This window comes from Phocoena phocoena, chromosome 16 (assembly GCF_963924675.1).
Source record: "Phocoena phocoena chromosome 16, mPhoPho1.1, whole genome shotgun sequence".
Classification (NCBI taxonomy): domain Eukaryota; kingdom Metazoa; phylum Chordata; class Mammalia; order Artiodactyla; family Phocoenidae; genus Phocoena; species Phocoena phocoena.
Genome location: NC_089234.1, coordinates 5,890,914 through 5,917,952, shown reverse-complemented (window position 1 = coordinate 5,917,952; position 27,039 = coordinate 5,890,914). Strand labels below are relative to the sequence as shown.

The following is a 27,039-nucleotide window of genomic DNA, read 5'->3' as shown; positions in this document are numbered from 1 at the left end:
GGGTAGAAAAACTGTGCAGAGCACAGAAGCAGCAATGAGCCTCTGTAAGTAAGTTGTTGTAGTGGCATACAGCATGAGGAAGACAGAGGGGCTCAGGTCACCAACAGGGGTGTAGGCCCACGTTAAAGGTTTGGGTCTTATTCTGAAGGAAATGGGGAGTCGCTGATAGATTTTATGCAGTTCTAAGATGTGGTCAGATTTGTGTTGGAGAAAGATTCATCCACAACAAGAAAGATGGATCTGAGGGGGCTCGAGAGTGAAGAATTCACTAAGATGCTACTTACAGGCTGTGTCACTAAAAACCAGGTTTTCCAAGAACGTTTCATGGCATGGGAAATATAAATAACAACAACAGTAATAATAAATCATAATTACAATAAACACGGTGAATCCTGGCATGTGCTGAACACTTAAACATCACCTTATCAGTCTTAGTAAGAGCCCTCTGAAGTAGGTATTTTTTTATTTTAATGAGGACGCAGAGGTTCAGAGAGGTCATGTAACTTACCAAAGGTCACATAGTGAGGAAGTGGCCATGCTTGGTTTGATGCCTGAGGCCCTACGCCTCATGACCACGCCAGCTGTGAACAGTCAGCTTTGATGGCCTCAGTGATGGGGGGGGGGGGCCGGCGAGGGGTCCACACCACCACTGGACCTGCCACTCTGCATGACAGTCCCTGACCCAAGGAGAATCTGCTAGGGTGACATCCCTGGGAGTGGCCTCTTGGGAGCGTGTGGGCTGCCTCCTCACCCTCACCCCAAAACCACGGCAGGGCGATGATTTTGCATATGCAGTGGGAGTGCAGTGATTTGGGGAATGATATGGGTGCAGTATATTTTGTTTAAAAAGACCAACTCCACTTCCTCTCCCCAGAGGGCTGCAAGGGGTACGGATAATGCCATTTTGCTCAGATGTGTTTATCCAACAGTGGAAATGCCTCAGCCGGAAGCACGAGGCTCTGGGGAGAAAGATCCATGACAGCAAGGCCCCGGCCTTCGTCCTTCACCAACAGGGGAATCAGGCCCACAGGTCACACTGCCGTCCTGGTTTCATCTTCACCGAGGCAACGCGATGGGTCTGCATGGGGTCCGCAGAGAACAAGAGCCCCTCGGCTGTCTCCCTGCTCTGGTCGTCTCCCAGGCCTGGACCCCGCTTTCTGGCTCCAGCACAGCCTACCTTCCCCATTGCCAGCACTCTCCTTCTTCAAACAGATGTTCTATTTCCAACCTCTTCTAAAACTACAGCCCCAAATGCCACTTGACTCCACAGAAACCTTCCGTTGCTTTCCAGTGTCTTCTGAGTGGAATTCTAACTTCTTAGCAGGACATCCAAGGCCCTGCTTCATCTGAAAACTCCTCACCCCAAACCCCAATCCTGATGGTGTCTTATCTATTAAGAGTCATTTGTGCAAGTATCCAGAGAAAACTGCAACTTGCCTCTCAGAGCGCAGGTGATGGAAGAGTACGGTTCCAAATCTCCACTAAGACCCTTTGTGCATCAGGAGGCAGAGGCAGGGAGGGTTACCATAGGCTCCTGCGGTCTGTATAGAAGCTAGAACTTGTCACTTAATTACTGTTTCTTCCCATTTGATCCAGAAATCTAAGCAAGGAAACTCTGAGGCTGGCTATTCCAGTCTCAGCTGCTTCAAATAAAATAGTGAAATTAATTTGCTGTCATGGCCATAGGAATTTCTTGAAAGGAGTCGCCTCTGAGGTTAATGAGTAGAAGAGGCCAATCCTGTGTGTGCGGAAATTCTTGGAATCTGAAGACATGGGCAGTTGGAACTGGTAAGGTTTCACAGAAAAATGTATATGTGTTGTCTTTGAGGTATTTACTTAACTGAAGACATACGTTTCTACAGCTTCTGGACATTGATTTAATGGGAAAAGATCTTTAAAGCTTCTCCAACTCATTTCCCCACCTGCCAGTGTCGCCTGCCAGCTCCTTCCTCATAATGCCCGCTGGTGCCAAAAGAATGTGTCCACGAGCCTGCCTGTTAGAACCAACCAAAACGCACTCAGTGTTTTGTACTTGACTTCGGCACACTGTTTCTGCCCTTCCCCACAACAGCTCCTTCTAACCCTGTCTGGACAGCTGAAGTTTGCCGTATGAAGATGAGTCTCAGTTTAGTCCTCAGAGCCCAGAGGAAGACCAGTTTGTGTAATGCCCATTACAGGCGTTTCCCGGGGCAGCTGCCTTCCCAGAAACGCTTCCAGACTGAACCAGACAAAGCTCGCTACCTGCCAGTGAAACGGCAGGCTGGAAAAACAGCTCTGGGACTCCACCGAGACTGTTCTGGAGATGAACCTTAAAAAGCTCCCTTCTCCCCTTACTTAGGCCAGGAGGCGAGGGGGTCTACAGAACCGGATTTCTGAACTCTTCCAAGACAATGCAGACATGAAAATGGGAAGACAGCGATTGTCTGCCATCTGCACTCCCGACGGGCAGAGACACATACATAGGAGGCCAGTGTTAGCCAACCCGGAACTCTGGGGATCTCATGCTTTCCCACGTATTCTCCTTAAGACACTAAAACCAGCAATAACTCTTGGCAATGCAAACACATTCCTATTAACTGAATAGGCACAACCAAAGATTATATGCCCCAGTGGTCTTGTTTTGAACTGCAAAAGAAGAGGCTAGATTTCAAAGGAGCTATGATAAAATTCTCCACCCCTGGTGGGCTCTTAACTCTTCCTGATGTTTGTACTACAGAAGGGGTTGACATTTCCTAGGGTTCTCTTTGAGCAAAAGCTTCAAAGTCGTTCTGAGATGACATTGCCAGCTTTCACGCATGTTTCAAAAGGGCAAAATACCTCTAGTGCCTAGCACGGGGCCTTGGGATACCATGAGGTCTCAATAACTATTTACTGATTAAAGGAATATGCAGAAAGAACTCAATAGAAAAGCAGGATCATCTTTAATCAGCAAAATCTTTCCCCTCTAAACTGTGAGACAGAATTCCCCTGAACAGTGCCTGGTTCCTAGGCAGGGCCACCACCCTCAAATCTAGGGACCAAATGGACCCTGCCTCCCCAAGCTTTGCAGGATTTAATTTGCATAGCGGTACATGGCAGCCCTGAAGCACTTACTGGATGGAAAAAAATAGAGAATTTGCTGAAGGTCTGAGACACTTTTCACATGGCATAATGTGCCTGCCTGATAACAGACTTCATTTTAATCATTTATATTCTTTTTCTGTGTTTGAGGGAAAAAATCAATATGTAGAGCAAGCATATATAAACTATTCAGTGTGACTTGCTTCTGTAATTAAGCTAAAATCTCGCATGTGGGTCATGGGTGACAAAAGTTAGGGAAAAGTATGTAAAATCTGTCACCTACCTATACAAATATAGCTCTGCTAATCATTACATCAGGGATGGGCAATGGAGTATGCATAATGGTCTCTGAGTTTGCCTTCAGAGGTCCTTTGTGAGATGCCTGCTGGGGTTAGACATGCCGGGGAGGGCCAAGGAATGGAGGCAGGCTAATGGCGCCCACAGGAATCAGGGATCCTAATGGAGACACAACCCATAACCCTGGTCCTGGTCTCATTAATTCTGTGCTCTCACCAACTCTGTTCTGGGTTTATGACTATGTCTTTAAATCACATGCTCAGAAAACTAGTAGGTTCGCGCAAAACGAAGAACCCTTAGTACCTCTGCTAAGTAACAGTTGTACCTAAAAATGGTTATGCCAGCTGAAGAAAACCTCTTTGTTGCCACTTTTAGGAAAAGGTCAAATGAATTTCAAGCAATTAGCAGAAAGGCAGCCTTGAGGCATCACCAACTCAAGGAGTGTGAAAAGCCAGAGTTAGGTCAAATGCTAGAGAGGTGGGAGTTAAATCCTTAAAATAGCATTTTAGGGAAAAGAACAAATAATTGGGTTTGATTTCAAGAACTGATGTAGTTTATTGAAAAGAGCCACTCTTCCTTTTTGACCGGTATAGTTATACCTCTTTTAAAAAGGCCAAATTCCTGCTATATTTCCTACTATACAATTTTTTAAATTAAATATATGGTGTGCCTCAGTCACGATCCAGCATTCGAGATTGGTTTTTTTTTGGAATCTAGCAAGAGCACATCCATATTTCCTTGTTTTGTCAGCTGCCAAAACCAAGAAGCAATGACACTACAGTAGCAGTGAGCACACCCAGCGCCCAGATCTTGGTTTCTAATACCATTTCCCCAGAAACCAGGGCTCCTTGGAGAAATGGCTGAGTTTAGGACTGGGACGGGAAGTGTATAAGATAAACCTGGTGCATCTTGTTGCAACAGAAAGTAAAAAAGGGCTCACACACACAGACATACACATGCAATAGTGGACACATATCCAACGGACACAGGAGCCGACTGGAAGAATCCTCAGTGGCCAAGGCAGGAACAACTTGAACAACATAAAACAGTGCTTGATTATATCACAAAATATAAAATAAATACCCCCGAGTCCAAGTTTAGATAAATGAACAATTGACTATATAAATAAACAGGGAAAGTAGACAACTCTCACGTGCTGAAAAATTCAAAACAACTTATGTAGCTACTTCAAGCTTCAAGGAAGTGAAGCATAATTCCTTAAGTGTGGGATGTGCACAGTGACTTCCAAAGAATTCAGTATAGAAAGGAAGGAAAAAAGAAATTTACGGTGGAGAAATTTGACAAACATGACTTCAGTCAGCTGGTCAGAGTTGACATCAGCAGTGACAGGTCCTGTTGACAGTATGTGCCCTCGATGTGGTAGAACAGGCGCAGTACTTCATCTCTGTGGACTTCTCCTCAAAGCAGATAAGGCCAGTTCAATCAGGAGAAGAACATCAGACAAACCCAAGGTGACGGATATTCTACAAAACCCTTGACTCGTATCCCTCAAAATTTTCAGTATCATCAAGAACAGAAAGTGTGGGAAACGGCCACAGCCAAATAGAGCCTGAGGAGAGATGATGACTAAATGTAATGTGGTACCTGGATGGACTCTTAGAACAGAAAAAGGACATGAGGTAAGAACTAGGAAAATCTGAATAAGAGGCATGGACATATATATATACTACCAAGCGTAAGGTAGATAGCTAGTGGGAAGCAGCCACATAGCACAGGGAGATCAGCTCGGTGCTTTGTGACTGTCTGGAGGGGTGGGAGGGAGGAAGACGCAAGAGGGAAGATATATGGGAACATATGTATATGTATAACTGATTCACTTTGTTATAAAGCAGAAACTAACACACCATTGTAAAGCAATTATACCCCAATAAAGATGTTAAAAAAAATCTGAATAAGGCATGGACTTTAGTTAATAACAATGTGTCAGTGTTGGCTGTGACAAATGCTCTACAATAATTTAAGATGTTAATAACAGGGGAAACTGGATGTGAGGTATATGGGATCTCTGTATTATCTTTACAATTTTTTTGGTAAATCTACAACTGTTCTCATATAAAACACTTATTTTTTAAAATCTAGCAAAAGCAAACATTGTAAAGCAAGTATACGCCAATAAATATTAATTTAAGAAAATCTAACAAGAGCAGCCTTTGAGGGAGGGAGAAATCAGCTTTTATTCTTACCTTCCCCAAATCTCCAATGGGCACGTTTCTATAAACACTTGGAGTCCTGGGAGACACGCACTTCCTTTTGCCCATTTATGTGTGGTGCCCATCATGCATTCTCAATGGGTGGATGTTTGCCCTCAAAGGAGCAAAAATTGGTACTTGGGGAGGAGGTGAAAATTCTTAGGTATTACAATGGTTTATTCCACTCCAAAGCTTAAAACTACCCAACAAAATGTTATTCCTCAGTGTTTAATTTCCCTCTTTAAAGAGAAATTTAATTCAAAGTTTAATTAATTTAATTTTTCTCTTTAGGCAGGCAGTAATGAAAGTCCAATTGTAAAATGCTGGTATACGTCACTGAGAAACACACATCTTATGCTTACAGGGATGTGTGTGAGAAATGGGGGGTTCATGAGTATGTTTAATCAACATGAAAGGAAAATCTCACACGAACTCTCTACATAAGCATTATGTCACAGTCACATAATAGCACTCAATTCTGTTGTTTTTAACATGATTTTATGCACTTGGTTGTAGGCACTCTCGTGATAAGTTTAAAAATATTTCACACTTTTTAAGAAAAACATAGGAGGATTTTTTTTTAAATCTGAGCTTTAAATTTCAATTGAACAAAACAGCCTCATCACCATCAGGACTGTTTATTGAGCAACTATGAAGGTACAGCCCTCGCTGTTTATGTTTTAACTTCAGAGAAATTCTAGAGTCAAGGCATAGGCAATGGTTTCCTCAGCCTTCATGTGATATGAAACTGTTAAATGAAATATTGATACACATGAATTCTCTCTTGGGAAGATAGGCTTTTTAGTCTAAACTCTGATTTATAAATTATCATCCTTTCTAGAAATTATATGTTCTTCTAAACGTCCTCAATCTCCAGGACCTTTCTCTCTTATTTAAAGAATTCAGGTTAAAATATAAAAAGCTCTATATCATGAATTGTTACAAACGCACCGTGCAGATGTACATGTGACTAATAGGAAAACTGGGTGTGGGGAGTATGGGACGGCTCCATACTATCTTTGCAATTCTTCAGTAAATCTAAAGCTACTCTGATTTTCTTTTTCTGAAAAAAGAATAGACATATATATACATATATGTATAACTGAATCACTTTGCTGTACACCTGAGACTAACACAACATTGTAAATCAACTAGACTTCAATTAAAAAATTAAGAAAATGAGCATCAAGCAACTTCTTGAAAAAAAAAAAAGCTATTCTAAAATCACTTATTTTAAAAATTACATATCTCTTATTAAATACTTAATTAAGTTTATTACAACCATTAGTTCACTAAACTTTGAGGTCCTCAAGGGCAGGATAGAGTCTCACCCATTCTTGGGTCACAGGAACTTGATCTTGAACCTGAGACACAGCAGACACTTACCTATCCTTGGACGAATAGATGAAAAGCTGAAAACAGAATTCATCATCCAACTCTTCTTCTCCTGATATCAAATATGCTCAACACATCAGTCAAACATGGAGAGTTTTACCCAAGGATTATAAAAAATATATATTTTATAACGCCTCTCTGTTTAAATAATGCAAACCACTCTATCTCCTAGCATTACCCACATTTGTTATTTTAAAATATAACTTTTTTAAAAAGACCCATTTCTATGATGACGCTACAAGCTTGGGGAAGGAAAAAACGTTGCAGAAACTCTAGGGAGACCTGATTCAATAGACAACTTTTTGGAAAATGATATTAAGGCCTTGCTAAGAGGTCACAAGAAATAAATGAGTTAGCAGAGACCATTGTGGATATGTAACCCAGAGCCCTCCTTGACTGAGTGGTGGGCAACCAGAAGCGGGGACACAGTGGAAACAAGCACAACGTGTTGGCTTGCTTCCTGCCCTTTGTGTGCTGACCAAAGAGGAAGCAAGAACACGGAAAGGCCTGGCGGGGAGCGGGGATGAAGCCCTCACATGCAGTTGAAGAAAGCCAGGGCTGCCTCGGAGGGCAGGACTGACAGCCGGGGAAAGGGCTGGCCAGAGACCTCCACACTGTCCCTCTGAGCCGAGATCTTGCCTCTGGAGTCCAGACTGATGAACCAGTCCTGATACAATGCACAAGGGAAAGAAAGCTAAAGATCTTCTGGGAGGCAGCCGAGTGCTACGGAAAGACTAGACTTCAGAATCTAGCTGTCAGCCCTGTCACTTCCTGTTCTGTGAGCTTCTGCATCTTCCCCTACAACGTGCACACAACATCCACCTTGCAGGGCTGCTGGGGGCACCTGGTGTGATCATACCTAGAGTATGTCTAGCCCGGGGGGGGCCGCAAACTACAGTCTGAGGGCCACATCCAGCCCACTGCCCACTGACAGAGCTAAGAATGGTTTCATATTTCTTAATGGTTAAGAAAAATAAAAGGAGAACATTTCATGACACATGAACATTATAAAATTCAAATGACAATGTCCACAAATAAGTTTTATCAGAACACAGCCACACCCACTGGTTCACTTATTATCTACAGCTGCTTTTACCTTTTAAGCCGCAGTGGCAAAGTTGAGTAGCTGTGACAGAGATCATAGGACCCACACAGCTGAACACATTAACTGTCTAGCTCTTCATTTAAAAAGTTTGCCAATTTTTGACCTGTGGCTCCATCCAAAGCAAAGGTCCTCAGTAACTGTTTCCTTAGCCTTCTCGGCTTTCTCTTAGTGCAGGGGTTCTTAACCTGGGGAATTATGCACACCCCCGACACCCCAGCCCAGGGCCTTTTGAGTTGACTTGGCTGGGGAGGAGGGTGCTCCTGGCATCTCATGGTAAAGACCAGGGATGCTGGCAGACATCCTACAATGCACAGAACAGCCCCCTTCCCCTACACACATAACTGAGAACTACCCACCCCAGTGGCAACAGGGCTGGGGCTGAGGGGCCCTGCCCTAGTGTAAGGAGGAAGGCCAGAATGAATGAAGGGAAAGGAAAGTGGCTGAGATTTACTGAGCACGCCGGGGGCACTATGTCAGACAGCAGGGTAACCATCATCATCTCCTTTACAAATGAGAAAACAGACTCAGCAAGGGCTTGTCACTTGCCCAACATCACACAGCAAGGCAGAGGCTGTGCAAGAGTGTGAAGCCATTTCTGTATATTCCAAAGCCTTTTCTCCTTCCACTCTGCCTGCCATCAACTCTTAAAAAACAGTTGAGTTCCCAAAGATATAGGGGTGCCAGCTTTTACCTCACTAATCCCTCTCCCAGAAGGGTGGGCAGAATCTTGGCTAGGTAGGTTATGTGAGGCCGGAAAAACAGCCTCCTGTGTGGCAGACATAGCCTCATGGGGAGTGTCAGGCAAGGGGTAGGGTTGGGAGTCCAATGGGAGTTAAGAGACAGGGGGTGGAGGCAGAGAACAGACCATCCTAAGAGACTGTACAGTCTAGAAATAATGTTCCAACTTTGGAACCACTGTACTTTTCTTATGAGAAGCCTCACAGGAGGTATTTTAATAACATTATTTCCTAAGAGGAAGTGCTACTGGCTGGCTTGTAAGCTAATGTAAGCTCAACGTTCCGTAAGTCAAAAGGCTAACCATTGAGCTCACTCAGCCAAGCGCAGGCACCACCGGCCGGCCTGCAGCAACTCCTGCAATGACCAGAATATTCCCTTAGAGAAGAGGAAACTCATTCTCTCTAGGACCGGGACAGAGAGGCACACGTGGGGAGTTATTCCAGGTAGAACCCTAGCAGTCACAAAAGAGAAAAATGTCATGTTCTTCCAAGCAATAAAAGACCTCCAAAATGATTTTAAAAGAACCTAAACTCGCTACAAGGGGGTCAGCAATGTCTGAAAAGTCCAGGTCATCCAAGAGTGATTTGTACCTCTCTACAGAAATGGAGAGGCTCTCCAGGCACCCTCTGGCGTTTGAATAACATGCAAAGGTTGAGTTTTGTCCCCTCTATCTTCTGTAGCATGAGGCACCTCCACGCCAGTGAGCGACCCAGTCCCCAGGCACAGAGGAAGGCTCAGAGCCCGTATCCTCACTGGATGCCAAACACTGCACTAAGGGACAAGGAAGGAATAAAGCTGAGGCCACCACCCGCGGGGAGGGCACAGGCTGGTGAGAGAAACACAAATATAAACTAGTGATGACAGCACAGTATGATCCATGCCAAAGAGCTGAGTCCCAAGTCTCGCAGAGTTAGGGTCTCAAGCCAGCACAGAAGGCGAAGCGGTACCCAAGGCAGAGTTAACAGTAATCTTCTAAGTACCTTATGGTTTTTGTGCTTTTCTGTAAGTTCAATGTGGCCATTTCTTCTCTCCTGAGCCCCGCTGGGTTGAGCACAGTTGAGTTTGCTTATTTTGGGGTCCCTGCTGTATAATGACATCCACTTGAAAAACCAGACTCGCTCTCAGAGAGTGAGAGACTTGCCCTGTTTCAGGTGGAGGAAGAGAGGAAACAGCGGACACCCGATGTCCCATCACGCCTCCCCCCCCGACCCCGGCTGATCCCCCGGCCACACGCTCCTTGGGGAGATCAGAGGATGGATGTGTGAGTTAAGCTGCATGTCCGCAGGCTCAGAGTGCACGAGTGAAGCGCGTGCGTGGTGTGCCTGCGCGTCACGGACACGACTGATTAGGACGAAGGTCTGGGAAGGACAGACGTGGCTGGGGAGGTCAGGATGAGCTGCACAGAGAAGGTGCTGGTTAAGCTGGGGCTTCAGGAATGAGCAGGACACAGGTGGCAGGGACAAAGCAAATGCCAGTTCTGCACGGCAGTAAAGAACACGGCATATTTAGGCAACAGGCTGCCACGGAGGCGCAGGATGGCTGAGAGGTGGGAGCTAAGCCTTCAGAGTGGGTACCAAGTGATGGAACCTGAGTCAGATATCGTGAGAAGCTTCTGAAGGATGAGATGTCCCCAAGCCCGTGATCTGAGCGGAGCTGGGGGATGACAATCTTATCTTCCAGAGGCTCCTACACAAAGTGGGGAACATGGCTGGGGGGCTGTTTCCGCATCGGGACACAGTCCATTAAGGCAATTGGGAATTTCCGGCTGGAGGTGCGTAAAATCCATTGGAAGCCAGTGACCCAATCTCAGGCGTCAGGGCAGGGTGGGCGATGTGGATTGTCAGTCAGTGTATGCTGGAGGACGACGGTGAGGGGATCAGATCCACGTCCCACGTAGTAGGAGCCCGTGTGTGGGCGGTGGCTGCTTCTGTCACTCATGGGAGCTCCCGCCCCCCCGTTGCACAGGTGGATAGTGAGGCCGCAGGATGGAATGCCACGCCCAGCAGGAGCCCTGAGTCAGAAACGCCCCGAGGAAGAAACTCAGGGGAAACTAACAGTTAAGGGGCAAAGCCGAGAAGAGGAACCAAAGGCAAGAATTAAAAACATACGAAAGGGCTTCCCTGGTGGCGCAGTCGTTGAGAGTCCGCCTGACGATGCAGGGGACACGGTGGGATGCCCCGGTCCGGGAAGATCCCACATGCCGCGGAGCGGCTGGGCCCGTGAGCCATGGCCGCTGAGCCTGCGCGTCCGGAGCCTGTGCTCCGCAACGGGAGAGGCCACAGCTGTGAGAGGCCCGCGTACCGCAAAAAAACCCAAAAAACCATACGAGAGCAAACAAGAGCGAACAGGGTCTCAGGAGCCAAAGGAAGTGAGAGTTTCAAAGGAGAGAATCAGCGTCAAGATAAGGAAAATAAAGAGCGAGGGGCATGCTCTGGCTTTAGAAGTTGAGAGGCCACCCATGACCTTGGCAAGACCGGTCGTGATGAAATGCTGGGAGTGGAAGCTGCTACAGAGGGCTGCAGAGGACCTGCGGGAGGAGGTGGGGAGGGAGGATGAGACGACCCCTCCGAGAAGAAGGCTGATTGCGGAGGCGTGAAAGGGGATGGTTATTTGAGGGGGAAAAACAGGGCTTGGTTTTCTCAGCCGGGAAACAAAGCAAATGGAAATCAATGCAGCAGACTCTACCTCTGCCATTTTAATGAGCAGCTATTTGATCTTTCAGATCCTCAGTATGCTATGGGAAGCTCTGGTTTCATGTTCTAATCCTTTTGCCTTTTTACTTTCCATTTCACATACTATTTCCATCGTTTCATTCTCCTGTGAGAAAGCTGGAAATTGGAAATTTCCTGGAGCCTTCAAAGGCTGAGCTCAACTGAGGTCATCTCACAATCAACCCCATCTTGATATGTCTTCCCTGGATCCAGAGTAAATTTTTTTAGGACATGAAATTGGAGGTTGGTCCCTAAAGAAACTTTAAACTCTCCATATCACCTTACATTGGGGTGGTAGTTTTTAGTTAATGTATTTTCACACCCATCGTTTCATCTCATTCTTACAATGACCCTAAGAGGGAGGAAAGAGCAGATAAGCTTATACTCGTGTGTTATAGATCAAAACAACGGCAAGTAAACAAACAAAATGCCGGAAGCTCTCCAACGCCCACAAGGTCGTGTTCTCTCCCCATGCTCCGTTCTTTCAACTACGTGATCGGTGGCAATGATGGCTTGACTCTTGATTTGTACAGGACATAATACTACCCCATTTGGATATATCTCCATCATAGATGAGAGAGAGAGAAAAAGAGAATCTGAGTACTTTCGCCTGAATCAAGTTGATGCCTGGGCCTTCCCTCAGACCAATGAAGTCAAATTGTCAAAGACTGGCTGAATGGAAACAAGGCAGCAAGGGATAAAACAGGGGAGCAGGAAAGCAGGAATGCAGACCTAGAAGCCTGTATTCTAAGGTCCTGCAGGCATAGTTGTGCAGCAAGGATAGTCATGAAGTGGGTATGTTCTGCGTACTTGAGGGTGCGCCCCGTTAACGCAGTTTAAAATTAGTTCCTAGTAGTGTTACTTATATCCCATCTACTTTACAAGATTGTTGTCTCTTGCATCACTCAATATTTAACGAGGCCTCCAACAAAGTAATGACGACTAAGTGTCTTGAGGCCATCAATCGTATATATACCTCTATGTAGAATATTTGTAATAGCGCAACTCTAGATGTGGGAAGAAGGAACAAGGGAAAACATTTCCCAGATCATAATAGACTAGTAAGATGGGAGATCCAGAGAATTTTAGACTGTCAACAGGGCCTAATCTGAAAATTAGCACATTGAGTGGCCTATCCACAGAATCCTCGATGTAGGAATAAGCCTTCTTAGCACCATGGGACAAAATTGGTCAGGATCTGCCTCCCCAAAGTTGGTCAGATTTATGACCAAAATGAGGCACTGCCGACAAAGTTTGTCCCCCGCCATTTAGTGAACAAAAGATGTTGTGGCCAAAAAGGCACCAGCCACTGCAGCTGACCCCAACTGTGCACTCTGGGGGGGAATTCAGGATGGAGACACCGGCCACTGCAGCTGACCCCAACTGTGCACTCTGGGGGGGAATTCAGGACGGAGACACCGGCCACTGCAGCTGACCCCAACTGTGCACTCTGGGGGGGAATTCAGGACGGAGACACCGGCCACTGCAGCTGACCCCAGCTGTGCACTCTGGGGGGGAATTCAGGATGGAGAAACAGGATACTGGTCCTAGACGTTGAAGATGCACAATAAAGGAAAGATTTCAATAAATCCCCCCCCAAAAAACATTTTTTTAATAAAATAAAATTACAGCATTGACTGTTATTTTGATGACGAAGAAAGACGTACACAAACACGCCATTTGGCAGAACCCTTATTCCCACAAAAAACATACACAGCTACCCTGTGAAGAATTATGGCACGCAGGTACACGCACGTTAACATTTACATGCACCCTTTTCATGCGAGGTCTTAGTGGTTAACCACCAATTAAGGGGGCACATGGTAATTACAGAGCCATAAGGCTGACTCCACAGCCACATGCTGAGATGAGCCCCACGGCATTACGACAAGATGCTGTTCCCCAAACCACCCAGGCTGCTGTCCCCTTAAATAATGTCAGTGACCTGGAGTTATTTTAGCCAGTAGGTATGTGCCTACTTCCTGCCTGGTTCTAATCCTGGATGCAGACCCCTAGAGGAGGTGGGACAGCGATCAAACAATAATGGCTTTTCCTAGTTTTCTACAATGATGGTGCTGGTGGCCCCCGGCCATCAGGTTGTAAGCTTGGCCAGGGCGCGTGTGCCAGTACCCCCTCCGGTATGCCTCCTGATGTCTGCAAGGTGGCTAGCTGGTAGTAAGGATGAAGCTGGAGGTCAGAAACTAGAGCCAACCTGAACTAGTCCATTCCAAAGGCATACTGAGAACCTTTATCAGCTTGTTGCTCTGATGCCCTCCAAGGGGGGCTGCCAGATAAAACACAGGACGGCAGTTAAATCTGGACTGTGATAAACAACAGTATCCCAAATATTGCATGGGATAGACTTATGCCAAAAAATATTCACTGTTTACCTAAGTCCAAGTTTAACGGGGCATCCTGTACTCTTATTTGCTAAATCTGGCAACCCTACCACCAGGGAAAAACTCCCATAAAGGCTTCCACCACCCAAGTAACTTTAGATTGTACCGTATTTTTATATTATTAATTAGTGCCTATGAATATTTTAAAGATATACTTCCTTTACAACATAGCATACCTCTCTCTTTCTGAATCTATCGTATCGTTTCTCATTTTGTAAATTAGTAGCATGATGAAATTTTCTTTAGTGTCTTAAGTTTTTCATCTAGGAAACAGTATCAATGTCACCGTGATTGACTTATACTTTGTATATTCCATCTGCAACAGTCTCCATGAAGCAGAAATACTGAAGAAGTTTAGATTTGGCATTTGGATCCTTTAACCCAACCTTTCTGAAGGCTCACTTTCAGCTGAAAGCCTCTTTAGAAAATAAAATAATGATGTAAATCATATTATCATTATGGACACAAAGGTGGCCCACCGCAGCCCTTCCAGAACACTACAGAACATTTTCACAATCTCAACTGCTCTTTTAAAAAAATCTGTTTTCTATTATAAAAAATACTCTAAAAATAGTTCCACATAACACAAGGACAAAGCCATCTGTATGATCTCTCCAAAGAGCTCATATTTCTATAGATTTTATCCCTTTCCAACTGTTCCAACAATTCTGAAATTTAAGAAACTCACTTATATTTGTCAGACAAAACTCATCAAAATATGAAATTTCATCACTAATATTTCAATTATTTTATATTATTCTTTTACATAATAGAAGACTCAAATCAAACATGTGTCAAAGTAAACAAAGCATAAAACTGCATTAAAACTCATTACAGAGACTTCCCTGGTGGCGCAGTGGTTAAGAATCTGTCTGCCAATGCAGGGGACACGGGTTCAAGCCCTGGCCTAGGAAGATCCCACATGCCGTGGAGCAACTAAGCCCGTGCGCCACAACTACTACTGAGCCTACGCTCTAGAGCCCATGAGCCACAACTACTGAGCCCACGTGCCACAACTACTGAAGCCCACAGCGCCTAGAGCTCGTGCTCTGCAACAAGAGAAGCCACCACAATGAGAAGCCCGCGCACTGCAACAAAGAGTAGCCCCCGCTCACGGCAACCAGAGAAAGCCCACGCACAGCAAGGAAGACCCAACACAGCCAAACATAAATAAATAAATTTTAAAAGTTGCATTAAAATGTTTCTACCAGTAATTGATCGATAAAACTGAAATGTTAATGAAATAGACATGAATATAGAAAAAGATCCAGCACTCAGGTAAAATGAGCTGAAAGTTGTATATCTGGAAATGTTATCCCTGGTGTGTGCTTGAAAAAATAAGCTTCCACAGACACAAACAGTGTTGAGAGACTCATCAGGACTGTCACATCAAAACCAGTCTCTATTTTATCTTCTTAATAATGAAGATTTCACTTCATAAGGAAGGATAAAGTTGGAATTAAAATAAAGACAAAACCTGAATAAGAGAATATGAATGCAGTTAATGTGATTTTTAAACTTCAGTCATTGAAAAGTCAAGAAGAAAAACAAAACCAAAAAAACTGACCTTTGTGTCTGCATTTGTCACTGGGTTCCACGGGTCTCCATTCAAAAGAGAGGCACTGACCACTTCGTAAGCTCCTCTCCCGTCCCTCTTGCCGGCCTGTTGCACGGAAGGTACGAATCTGCTTCCCAAGTTCACCCCTACAACACAAAGAAAAATGCCCATGCTTATTCCAGTCCGGAAGAGTTTAGCATCAGAAGTATGACATCAATGACTCAATGAAAATATCTGGAAGTTGAATAAGGCCAGGGAAACACCATGATCTATTAAATCATAGTCAAGTGTTAAAACTGATTAATTCTCTGTCAATCGAACATAAAAAATTTTGTAACAAAGAAAACAAGAGCTAATTTTTTCCTTCAAGCCCTGTGGCATGTGCTGGGTGATTAGCATCGTCAAAGTATATAATTCTGTCCTTCAACGAGCAACAAAAACCCACGAGCTGTGACTTTTTAGATGATGAATTAATGCTTTGCCTAAGATCAGCTCTAGTTAAAGTCTCAGGGCTTTAGCTATATTAAGACTAAATCCATTTACTTAAGTTCCAGCGAATCAGTTAAACACAATGCCAACTCTGCTCTCTGTACTTATGGAGGCTAATTTTATGTGCTTATGGGAGTGATTCTATAGACAAAATTAATTTGTCAAGTTCAGACTGACTAGACTGGTTCACGGAAAAAAAAAAAATCAAGTCGTTCTATCAACTATTATGGGATCTTGTTTCCTGGGGTACTGTCAAACCAGCTAATATACTGACCCAGGTCCAGTGTAGCCCCATTTCCATAAACAATCCTAATGGAAAGTGTAACATTGTTCTCCTCTGGGGAGTGTACTGCTTTCTTAACAAATACGGTAATTTCTCCGGGCTAGCTCCCCTATGAGGTCACCCTCCTGCTATTTGGTGCGACCACAGTCTATCCCTCAAGGTAAAGGACAGGAGCTGATTCCTCACATGTTATTCCCATTTCTTCAACCAGGACTCATAATTTTCAGACCTGAGTCATAATACCACAGTTTCAAGTTACTAAAGAGTTCGCATTTATTGGGCACAAATGGTATTGAAATTTTAATCCTAGACATTTTACAGGTCTCCAAATACTTTTAAATCCACACCATTTTATCATCCTCATTGTGGAAGTCTGCATTTCTATTCAGGTTACAAAAGGATTACTACTTGAGTATTAACTGTCTGACACAGCCTCTCTGGAAAATTCTCAAGCTGGTCACGAAGCATTTAAAACTCTCAGTTGTTGAGCGCCAAGGGACCAAGGATGAACCGAAAGTTGGGACTATGGCCAATGGCAGAGGGGATGAGCTGGGGCCGTCGGCCACATGGGGCACTAGAGGGAGAGAGAGGACCATGGGCCCGGGGAGCAAGGAGAGCAGGGCTTGTGGTCTCAGGGCTGCGATGAGCTGAGTTTTCAGGGATGAACCTGTGTTGGAGAGATGAGGGTTCCAGCCGTGCAAGCGGAGGGGGCTGGCTCCAGGTGGTGACATCTGTGGACATCAGTGGAAGACAGGATGGAGGAAAGAATGGCTGTCTGCATGGAATTCATCAGAAGTCTTTCCTGCCTGCAGAGGGGGCAGTCACTGATGGCACAGAGACCTTGAATAAATGAACTTCATCCAGTGGCTTGATTTCATGCCCTTCAATGTGCTCCAAGATGGTGCAGAGTTGTTACAAGCACGGGTTTTGGAGTAAGACACACCCCAGCATCACTACCAACCCGACCACGTATTAGCCATCAGTCCTGGTCCAGTCTCTGGCCCACTTATCTGTTTGTTCATTCATTCACTCACTCACTCATTCACCAACTATCTATTAAATGCTCGCCTTGTGATGGGCCCGCTAGACCTGATGCCTTCCATTCAAAAAGCCCATTCTTCCTGCTTCAGCCCAGGACGCCCTCTTGTCACCAGGAGCCAGCCCCCTCTGCCTACACTGTGGAGACCCTCGTCTCTTAAATACAGCTTCGTCCCAGCACACTTGGTTCTCTCCATCCTGTATATCTAAGAGAGGGACACACATCAAGCTGCCCTCGTGACCTGTATTATTATATTGGGAGAGAGACGGCTGAATGAATAAGACCATTTCAGAGAGTAACCAGGACCCTGAAACAACAGGGCTACAGGGACACCCCATGCTGTCCTTGTAACTCTTCTGTAAATCTAAAATGATTTCAAAATAAAATTTAATGAGAAAAACAAGGTGGTGGTAGAGTGGGGGGGGGAGGGGCTACTTCTGATGCACAGGGACTAAAGACCTTTATTTGTTGGGATGGGAAGCATAGAAATGAGACGTGAAGATGAGAACCTTCCAGCCCCATCCAGAGCCGCGGAAAGAACATGTCAGCAGATGGGCAGCAAGTGCGTTCCTTTTCCATAAAACGAGGCAAAGGGCAGGGAGGCCCGAGGTAGATCATACACAGGAAGCGTGAAGAACACCAACTGGTTTTATCGGCATCGCTCTCTAAGCTTTGCCAAGCCCCGGGTCTCTTGCTCAGGACCCTCAGTGGGATTCCCATGTTGGAATTTACTGAAACAATGTGAGTTCTGATCCAGTTACACAGCTCCTGCAGAGCAGGACTAAGTGCAATTAACTGAACTTATCTTGAAAGAGTGCTGGTGTGTTGTTTGAATTGGATTAAGAAGGCTTTGAAATACCCACAATTATGGGGTGAAAACGGCAGATCCGTCTGAACTTTCCCCTCGGCCAGTGAAAACCACGCCACGTGCCAAGAGTTACCCTGGCTGACATGTTAATCTTCTGAAAAGTCAGGTAAAACTGTTCAGAAAGTGATTGCAAACATTTTCAAATTTCCTCTACATAAACAAACCAATTTGATTATAAGCTACTCCTGGCAGTTCAGTTAGCCTAAGTTTCCAATGCAAGTAGTTTGTTAAATTGAGTACTTAATCGCAAATCCAATTGCCCAAGGCTTGTTAAACCTAAAACCGGAGTTCTGGATCACCCACCACCCAGCCGCAGAAGACGCGACGGTTTTCATGGCTATTCTGGCCGCAATGCTCAAAGGCATGGAAGATTATCACCCAGGCCTCAGCGACCTAGAGAAAATGTCTTTACATTTAACAGGACTCGTTCAGAAGCTGCCTGTCTTAGCAGAAAGAGATGGTGCCATGAAATCCAGGTCTCTTGGTTGCATCACTAGCTTGCCTCTGCCAGTCGGGGAACCAGGAGAGGCAGCGAGGCCACATCCTTGACTTGGGGGAAGCTGGGCAGGGCACCTTCATGGGGTTTCCTATTCGATAATCAAACTGAAGCTGCATGAACCAAATATAAAGAACATCCTTAGTCCCCTGGACCTTTATCCTCCAAGACTCCTAGGAGCAGAGAAAGACAGTTACTCACTCTTCTAAAGGCAAAATGTTCCAACCACTGGACATTTGCCTTTTCACCTACATATTCCAACGTCTTAATCAAAAGAAGTCCTTCGGGGCTGATTTTTTTTTCCCCCTCTAAGACGCTTTATTTTCTAAATATCCCAAGAAGAACTGAGAGGCAGACTCTGCCAGCACTTGGGGAATGTTGCAACCTTTTAAAGAAATTGAATAACCGCTATTTACTGAGCACAGTATCTATGATCTATCTGCATGGATAATGAAGCCATCGCTCAGCTTTTTTAATGGTTGCACAATATCCCCCCAGCAGTATATGGAGTCAGAAGATGGTTTCTTATGAGCTTTGCTTATGTATTTATACACTGGTATTTCTTTTAGATGATGCAAATAAAAATTTTATTTGTGCCGCATGGATAGACAGAATAAATTATACACAGCTGTGAGATATCAGAATGCATTTTATGGAGTGATCTTGTTGACAAACCATAAAAGCAGGCCACACATTCAAGCCCTAGAAACCCAGGGGAAAAAATATGACCTTAGAAAATATACAGTTTGCACACATTTTGTTTTTCCAAATATCTGGGCATCAACAAAACTCAGTTGACTAAATAAGAAATGTGAATGTGAATAGCTTATCTGGAGGAGGAACTTCCAGCTTTCTGTCTGTTGAGTAACCAGATACGTGACTTGTCCTTTTGAGAAAATGGCCAGTTTGCTTCAGTCTCATGGTGGAAAAAAAGCATATTAGAATATTTGGGTTCCTACCACAATCCTCATCTGTGACAATCAGCTCTGCTTTCCCATGAGGTACGTGTGTGCCTTCTTTGCTTGTCTGAGTTTGTCATCTTCAGACCTGATTATGCCTGGTGAAAAGGGAAGTTACAGACCCAGTTCCTTAGGCAAGGATCTTTGCAGCCATGGCTTTTAAGGTCTTAGAAAAGCCAGCAATGAAGACACCCCCAAAAGTGACTTCAGATCTCCCCTCCGTGTGAATCACCCAGAGCCTAGCTGCCCATGGAAGTCTTGCCTCGTTTCTGCTCCAGCCAAGCCCCCTTGGCCTAGCTTACTAAGGGAGGTCCAGACCACCCTAATGCCCACTTAAGGGCTTCAGCTCATCAGAGGTGAAGATTGACACGGAGTTCTGAGATCATGAACAACGAACACCTTGGAGCCACAAGACTTGGCTCTGGTCTTGACTCCTCTGTGATTTACTGCCCTCAGTCAAAGTGTGCATCTGAGGTTCTGCCCTTTACAAAATGGGGACCATGTTCTCTCCCCTACTAATTCTCATAGGGTCAAGGAAGCTCAAATAAGTCAGTGTAGTCAAAGGGCTTTTGAAAAGCTTAACGCGTAAGATCAGCCTAGGATGTCAGAATCCAAGTTTCCAGACTCCTAGACAGTGGTTCTCCAACCAAACCATGCTAATAGTGTGAAGATGACAACTTCATATCCATCATTAGAAAATGTGGACATTTAGGTACTTACTTGGTGGGTATCCATTCAAGCTGCCCAATGGGCCACTGGGGTAACAACCTCTAATAAGATTACTAGTCAAGACAAAACTTAAAACATCATGCCTGGAATTCTGGCTTTAAAGGGAAATCACTATCAATCCCTACATGAACCTAAGAGAGGAGAATTAATCTGAGGTACCAAAACTAGGATTAAGATAAATATTCCTGGGCTTCCCTGGTGGCACAGTGGTTAAGAATCCACCTGCCAATGCAGGGGACATGGGTTTGTGCCCTGGTCTGGGAAGATCCCACGTGCCGTGAAGCAACTAAGCCCATGCGCCACAACTACTGAGCCTGCACTCTAGAGCCCACAAGCCACAACTACTGAGCACCCGTGCCACAATTAGTGAAGCCCGCATGCCTAGAGCCCGTGCTCCCCAACAAGAGAAGCCACTGCAATGAGAAGCCCACGCGCTGCAACGAAGAGTAGCCCCCACTCACTGCAACTAGAGAAAAGCCCGTGCACAGCAACAAAGACCCAATGCAGCCAAAAATAAATTAATTAATTAATTAATTTAAAAAAAGATAAATATTCCTTAGAAAATCTAGCTGGGGGGAAAAAATTGAGGCAACCATTATGAACTGCAAAAGAATCTGGGGACAAGGCCCTGGTAATGCATAAAGCACTTTTATTAGCTCCAAATATCTGAGAGCTAAAGAAAATCTTATAAAATTGACTGAGCAGCATCTTGGTTCAGAGAAATATGGTGGCAACATTCCCATAAAGGACAAATATATCTCCTTGGTTCAGATTCCTATCTATAGTCTTTTCCAAATAACAACGTCAATCTCTCATCTCATCTGCAGACTCCATGGGTGATAATTAGGGATGTGATTTTTATTTTTAATTTTAAAATTTTAAATTAAGTTTTTTCTTTATTTTTGGCTGCGTTGGGTCTTCGTTGCTGTGCACGAGTTTTCTCTAGTTGTGGCGAGAGGGGGCTACTCTTCACTGTGGTGCACGGGCTTCTCATTGCAGTGGCTTCTCTTGTTGTGGAGCGTGGGCTCTAGGCACACGGGCTTCAGTAGTTGTGGCACGTGAGCTCAGTAGTTGTGGCTCATGGGCTCTAGAGCGCAGGCCCAGTAGTTGTGGCACACGGGCTTAGGTGCTCCGCGGCATGTGAGATCTTTCCAGACCAGGGCTTGAACCCATGTCCCCTGCAGTGGCAGGCGGATTCTTAACCACTGTGCCACCAGGGAAGCCTGGGGGATGTGATTTTTAAATGGTATAGCTCGAGGATGTTTAAAAAGAACCATGGCAAAAGTTAATCGAAAAAAGAGTAAGTCTACAGTGGAAAAACCTGAAAAACACTATGTCACCCAGATGATAAAGGTCAACGTCAACAACCGTAGTCCTGTTGTTGGGATGTACTCTTCATAGGATATGATGAAAATGACGCTTTACCTCTGTGATCTTAATCCCTAAAAACCATAACCTCAATCTAATCTTGAGACAAATGCCAATACACTGCATCCTGCAGTAGATTTGACCAGCACACCTCAAAACTATCAATGTCATCGAAATTGTCACAGCCAAGAGGAGCCTAAGGAGACACAATGACTAAACATATTGTAGAATCCTGCCTGGGACTGAGGAACAGAAAAAGGACATTGGGTAAAAAGTAAGGAGACTGGAATAAAGTATGAACTGTAGTTTAAAATATTATGTCAATATCGGTTCATTAATTGTAACAATTGTACGATACTCAGGTAAGATGTTAATAATAGGGGAAACTGGTTATGGGGTGTAGGGGAACTCTCTATATTGTCTTCTCCACTTTCCTGTAAATATAAAACCATCCTTTAAAATAAAGTCTATTAATAATCAGTTAAAGATCTAATCTACATCTTGCAAGAAGAATGTCATTCTAGAGCAATTCAGTATCCAAAGGCTCAGAGATGAACGGCTGTTATCGCTCATGGCTCCAAACACCAGCAAACTGGAGTCTTTACCCTTCATCTCTCTTCTAACACTGTTATTTGTTCAGATGGAGGAAAGATGCGGTGACTGCCGTCAAGTGAAAAGCATAAAGCAATTGACAAGGTTTCCTAGAGTATAAGAAGGCAGAGGTTATGTAAAAGTAGTTGAGCCTTAGGCAGTAGAAAGGCCCCTCTAAGTACCTCCAGGGAAGTCTACAGAACATAGAAACAAGTTGCTATAAAAACTGGATATTTTTTTTGTTTATTGGCTACGAGGCTCTGAAATGGTATAGAAATTAGAAGTTGGTTTAGGAAGGTGACACCAAGTGACAGTCACATAACTACTTTGATAAAAGTATGTTGAAACAGAACCAGATTTGCTCAGACCTTAAGATTGTAATTATCTACACCGGAAGGCTGATTTATCAAGACACAGCCTCATATAAGGGAAGAAGCTGCGGTATTTTGAGTCAGAAGAGGCACTCTGCATCCTCCCACAGGCTACATGGATGCTCTTGGGCCAGTCTCCTGCCCTCCTTGGTATGCAAATCCTTTACATGTCCAGGAAGGCCACCGACCAGTGTCCACCGCAGAGGGCTGGCAAGAGAACCAAGTGACATCGTGGACGCAAAGCGTAGGTGGCTGCCATTTAGATTAGTTTTTGTTTTTTTAATCAGTCTTTGAAAATGAAGACACCAAAATGCTCTTGCAGGTTTTTTTCTGAGCGTTAGGGCTATGAATTCATTGTGTTTCTTCTTTATGTTTGTGTGTAACTGTGATTTGTCTATAATCAGACATATTACTTTTATGATGGATAAAAAATTTTTTAAATCAATCATTTGGACTCATGATGACAAATCAACTGATTTATGACGTTTTACTTTCTTACCAGCTTTCCTGGCATCACAGATACACAGCCCTGGGCATTTCTGAGGACACAGCCCATTTGGAAATAAAAGCAATCAAGTACTACCGAACAATTACAATTTTCAAATGATATTTTATACGTCATTTCAAAATTCAAAGAAAGCTAGTTATTTCTTCCCATAAATGTTTCAAATGGATTAATATTCCAAGCACAAGTTGTCTCTACTACACATAAAAATAATTCTTCATGTCTCAAGTGTCTTCTATCCGTGGGAAGCAAGGTCACTTACAACATTAACTTATATTTTTATATTCCTTTGCTGGTCAGTGGAAGCTAATGCAAGTCCTATTTTATGAATGGTGAAACTGAACTACGAAGTTATATAAGTTACTTCTAATGTTTCCCAATAATAAATGGCAGAATTAATGACAAAACCCAAGGCCTTTGCATTTCAAATGCAGTCATTCACTTTGTCCTTCATCACAGGGACAAAGACGTGCTGTGGGAATTCATCTGTAATATTTCTGGGGGCGGAGGACAGGGGTCAGAATTTTCCAAAATTGACTTTGCAAGAAATAAGGTAAGGGAAAAATGGAACCAATTATTAAAACCTTACCCCAGGAGCAAATTTTGGAAGTGAACAGCAAAAGGACAAAAATAGAAACTCGTTTATCCCATTCACTACTGTAAACCTACTAGATGGAATTAAACAACAATGAGAGAGCAGCCATTTAGCATCTATGCTAAAGACCCCGTGCCATCTAAGGGCACTAATATCCTCGCTGCACCACTGTCATGATCGACCACCTCCTGCTGAAATATACTCCCAACTCAGCAGCACTTAGTGACTCTGGTTTTCTTTCTTTTTTTTTTTTTTTTTTTCATCTTTATTGGAGTATAACTGCTTTACAATGGTGTGTTAGTTTCTGCTTTATAACAAAGTGAATCAGTTATACATATACATATGTTCCCATATCTCTTCCCTCTTGCGTCTCCCTCCCTCCCACCCTCCCTATCCCACTTCTTCAACCAGGGCTCGCTTCTCCACTCATACTCCTTTCCCCTGCCTCCCTTCCTCCTGGGGGGACTTGAATGCCTCCCAAGTCTCAGCTCTTGGAACTGATCTTCCCTCCCTACTCTTACTGTCCCTGAGAGAACTCATTAATTTTTAAACTGATGTTGCCCAAATCAATATTTTTCCATCTGGCCAATTCATCCAAGCGCAGTCTGTATTACAATATCTGCTGGACACTAATTTCAATGTCTTGTCACCGTCGTCACCTCAAACTCAACCAAATGTTTAAAAACCAAATGTTTCCCTCCATCCCCCAATTAGAAAACAAAATATTTTCCATCCTACATGTCTTTCCAGAGCCAGCACCATTCACCACCACTCCTTAAGTCACATGGCTGGGCGACATCTTGGGCATGGTCTTTTTTTTTTAATCGCCCACATTCAACAACTCCAGTTGGGTATTTTGTGCTTTGATTTTGCTTTCTTCTGTTTTCTAAAAACTCTACTTTCTAGCTGAACCCTTCTTTGTAGCCTCATCACCTACAGGCTCCCCCTCCTCCAATCTTAAAGGAGAGGATACATTTGAAAGAACAAAAGTCTACGGCGGGGTTTTCCATCAAGAGAACGTGAACACAAATGCCATAAGGCAGTAGAGAGCTTAGCGTGTTCTAGAGCAGAAAGGGTCAGTATGTCTAAAACGGAGTGAGAAATGGGATGGACGGAGGTATGAGCAGAAGTATAGAGGGTAGACGAGGCCTAGAGCATGCTGGGCCCGCTAAGACAGTGCTTGGATTTTATTTGAGTACAGTTGAAAGGCATCGTAGGACTTTACGCAGAGTAAATCTAATTCAGTGTGGAAGAATTCTCTGCCTGAGAATGGACTGTGTGAAGACTGGAGAAGAATGGATAAATGAGAACTATTCATAGGGCAAAATGCAATGTTGAGCACAGATTCCACAACGAATAAACATTTCTAGATTACAGAGCTGAACACTAGTTAAGCAAGTGCTATGCACCAAACCGCATTCTAATCTTTCATAAATTTCACCTGTTTAAACTTCACAACAGCCCTAGGATGTTTTTCCCCACTTAGTAGATGAAGAAACTGAGGCACAGAGAAGTTAGGAAACTCACCCGTGTCCAAAAAACTGTGAAGCCAGGAAGTGAACCCAGACAGCCAAGTTCAAGGATCTATGCTCCAGCCACATCATACGATAAACAAACAATCACTCTGGTCAGGAAACACTTGGAATAAAATTCACATTCCTTCCTGAGTCCTATAAGTTCTGGAACCTCATGCCCTGAGAGCTCCATCTTGCCACCTGTGCTGTGACTACACTGACCACCCTTCTGACCCTTCATACGTCCAGCTATGTCCTACCTCATTGTCCTTTGCATTTGCTGTTCCCTCTCCTGAGAAGACCCTACTCTCAAACCTCTGCTCGCACGCAAATCTCATGATTTATGTCTCAGCTCAAACATTACCACCTCAGACGGGCTGCCCTAATTCATACCCTTCCTTCCATCCGAAGCTTCTCTCCAGCCCATCATCCTATTTTGTTCCTTTTATAGCACTGACTGGCATCCAAATTTGTTTATTTCCCCTTTTGTTTCCTCCACCCCACCCCCAAATCTAAAATGGCAAGTGATAGGGGCCTTATTTGTCTAATTTACTGCTATGTCCTCATATGCAGACGTGTACCAATTTAATGAATTATTACCAAACAAATGAAAAGTTCACATGACCTTGGGATCATGACAATACCAGGCAGGGGTCCCGAGGCATGGTTCTCATCATGGAGGTTCTGACGGGTGATTGACCTTTAGCTCACCCAGAAACGTCTGGCTCCTTACAGGTTGACGCACAGAACCAAAGCCACATGAGCCTTATTTATAAGCCAGAATTCCAACTTACTTATTTTTAATGAAAAAGAACTGGCAAGTCAACCAGAATCCTCATCTAAAGCATTTTGCTCATTATCTTCCCGGCAGGAAACCTTCCTCGAAAAGCTAAATTAAGATCAGAACAGAGAACTAAGGGACTAGAATAGAAATTGTCATCACGGAAGCCTGACACTTCCTTCTCTACTCGAACTGTGTACCTGCCATGCTAACCAAGGGAGCACTAAATCCCAGCAAGAATGCAGCTGCACACCGAGAGTATGAGTGCAGGCTGATTATTGGAACTTGAATGCCTTTTCTACAGACTTGGCGAGTTTTTGAAGGCTGGTTCTGCAACACTTATGAACTCCCAATGTGCTTGACTCTCATACCACCATTTAGAAACACTTCACTTTCTTTATGAGAAAAATGCTCTAAGTTTTCACTCAGGGAAGAGCTTATAGACCTAAACCCCATGTGTGTTTATGAGAAAATATATTCAGAATTCCACAATACAATACCATGGCCATATCCTCTACCTCCTGCCCCTGCTTCAGGAACTTCCCCTTCTCCACTTCTCCACCTGCTGGGAACTCAATTGTAGGGAGACTGTGGCTTGGGCCAGATGGTGGGGAGGAACAGGGCAAGAGACGGAGTCTTGGACTTGAAGGAGAGTGAGGATGGAGGTTGCTAAGTTAGGGAACACCTGCCTAAGTCATAATGACCAAGGGGAAGGAAAGTGTGGCTATCAGGAGGCAGGTGTCGATATGATTTTTATGACTTGAATTTTCTAGTTATTAACTTTGGTCACTGAATTCGGGGGGCCCTAATTTAAATAGTCAAACAGGATACCCCAAATGATCATGACATAGGATTGGAATCCTGAGCTCAGAGAAGTTTTAGCTCTATGTGATTTGACACATATTGACTAGGCTTTTAGAATGAGCTAGGATGGTGTTTAACAATTTTGATTAGAAATACTTTTGTTCTCAGTTTGTT

At 44.1% G+C, this 27,039-nt stretch overlaps 1 protein-coding gene across 1 annotated transcript in view; it reads right to left on the bottom strand.

Moving 5' to 3' along the window:
• Positions 1-27,039, bottom strand: part of ADAM12 (ADAM metallopeptidase domain 12) — a 390,013-nt gene that overhangs the window by 313,482 nt on the left and 49,492 nt on the right. Inside the window, exon 2 of the mRNA XM_065893995.1 lies at positions 15,483-15,619. Coding sequence (XP_065750067.1) covers positions 15,483-15,619 — 137 coding nt within the window. The remainder of the gene's footprint in view (positions 1-15,482; positions 15,620-27,039) is intronic.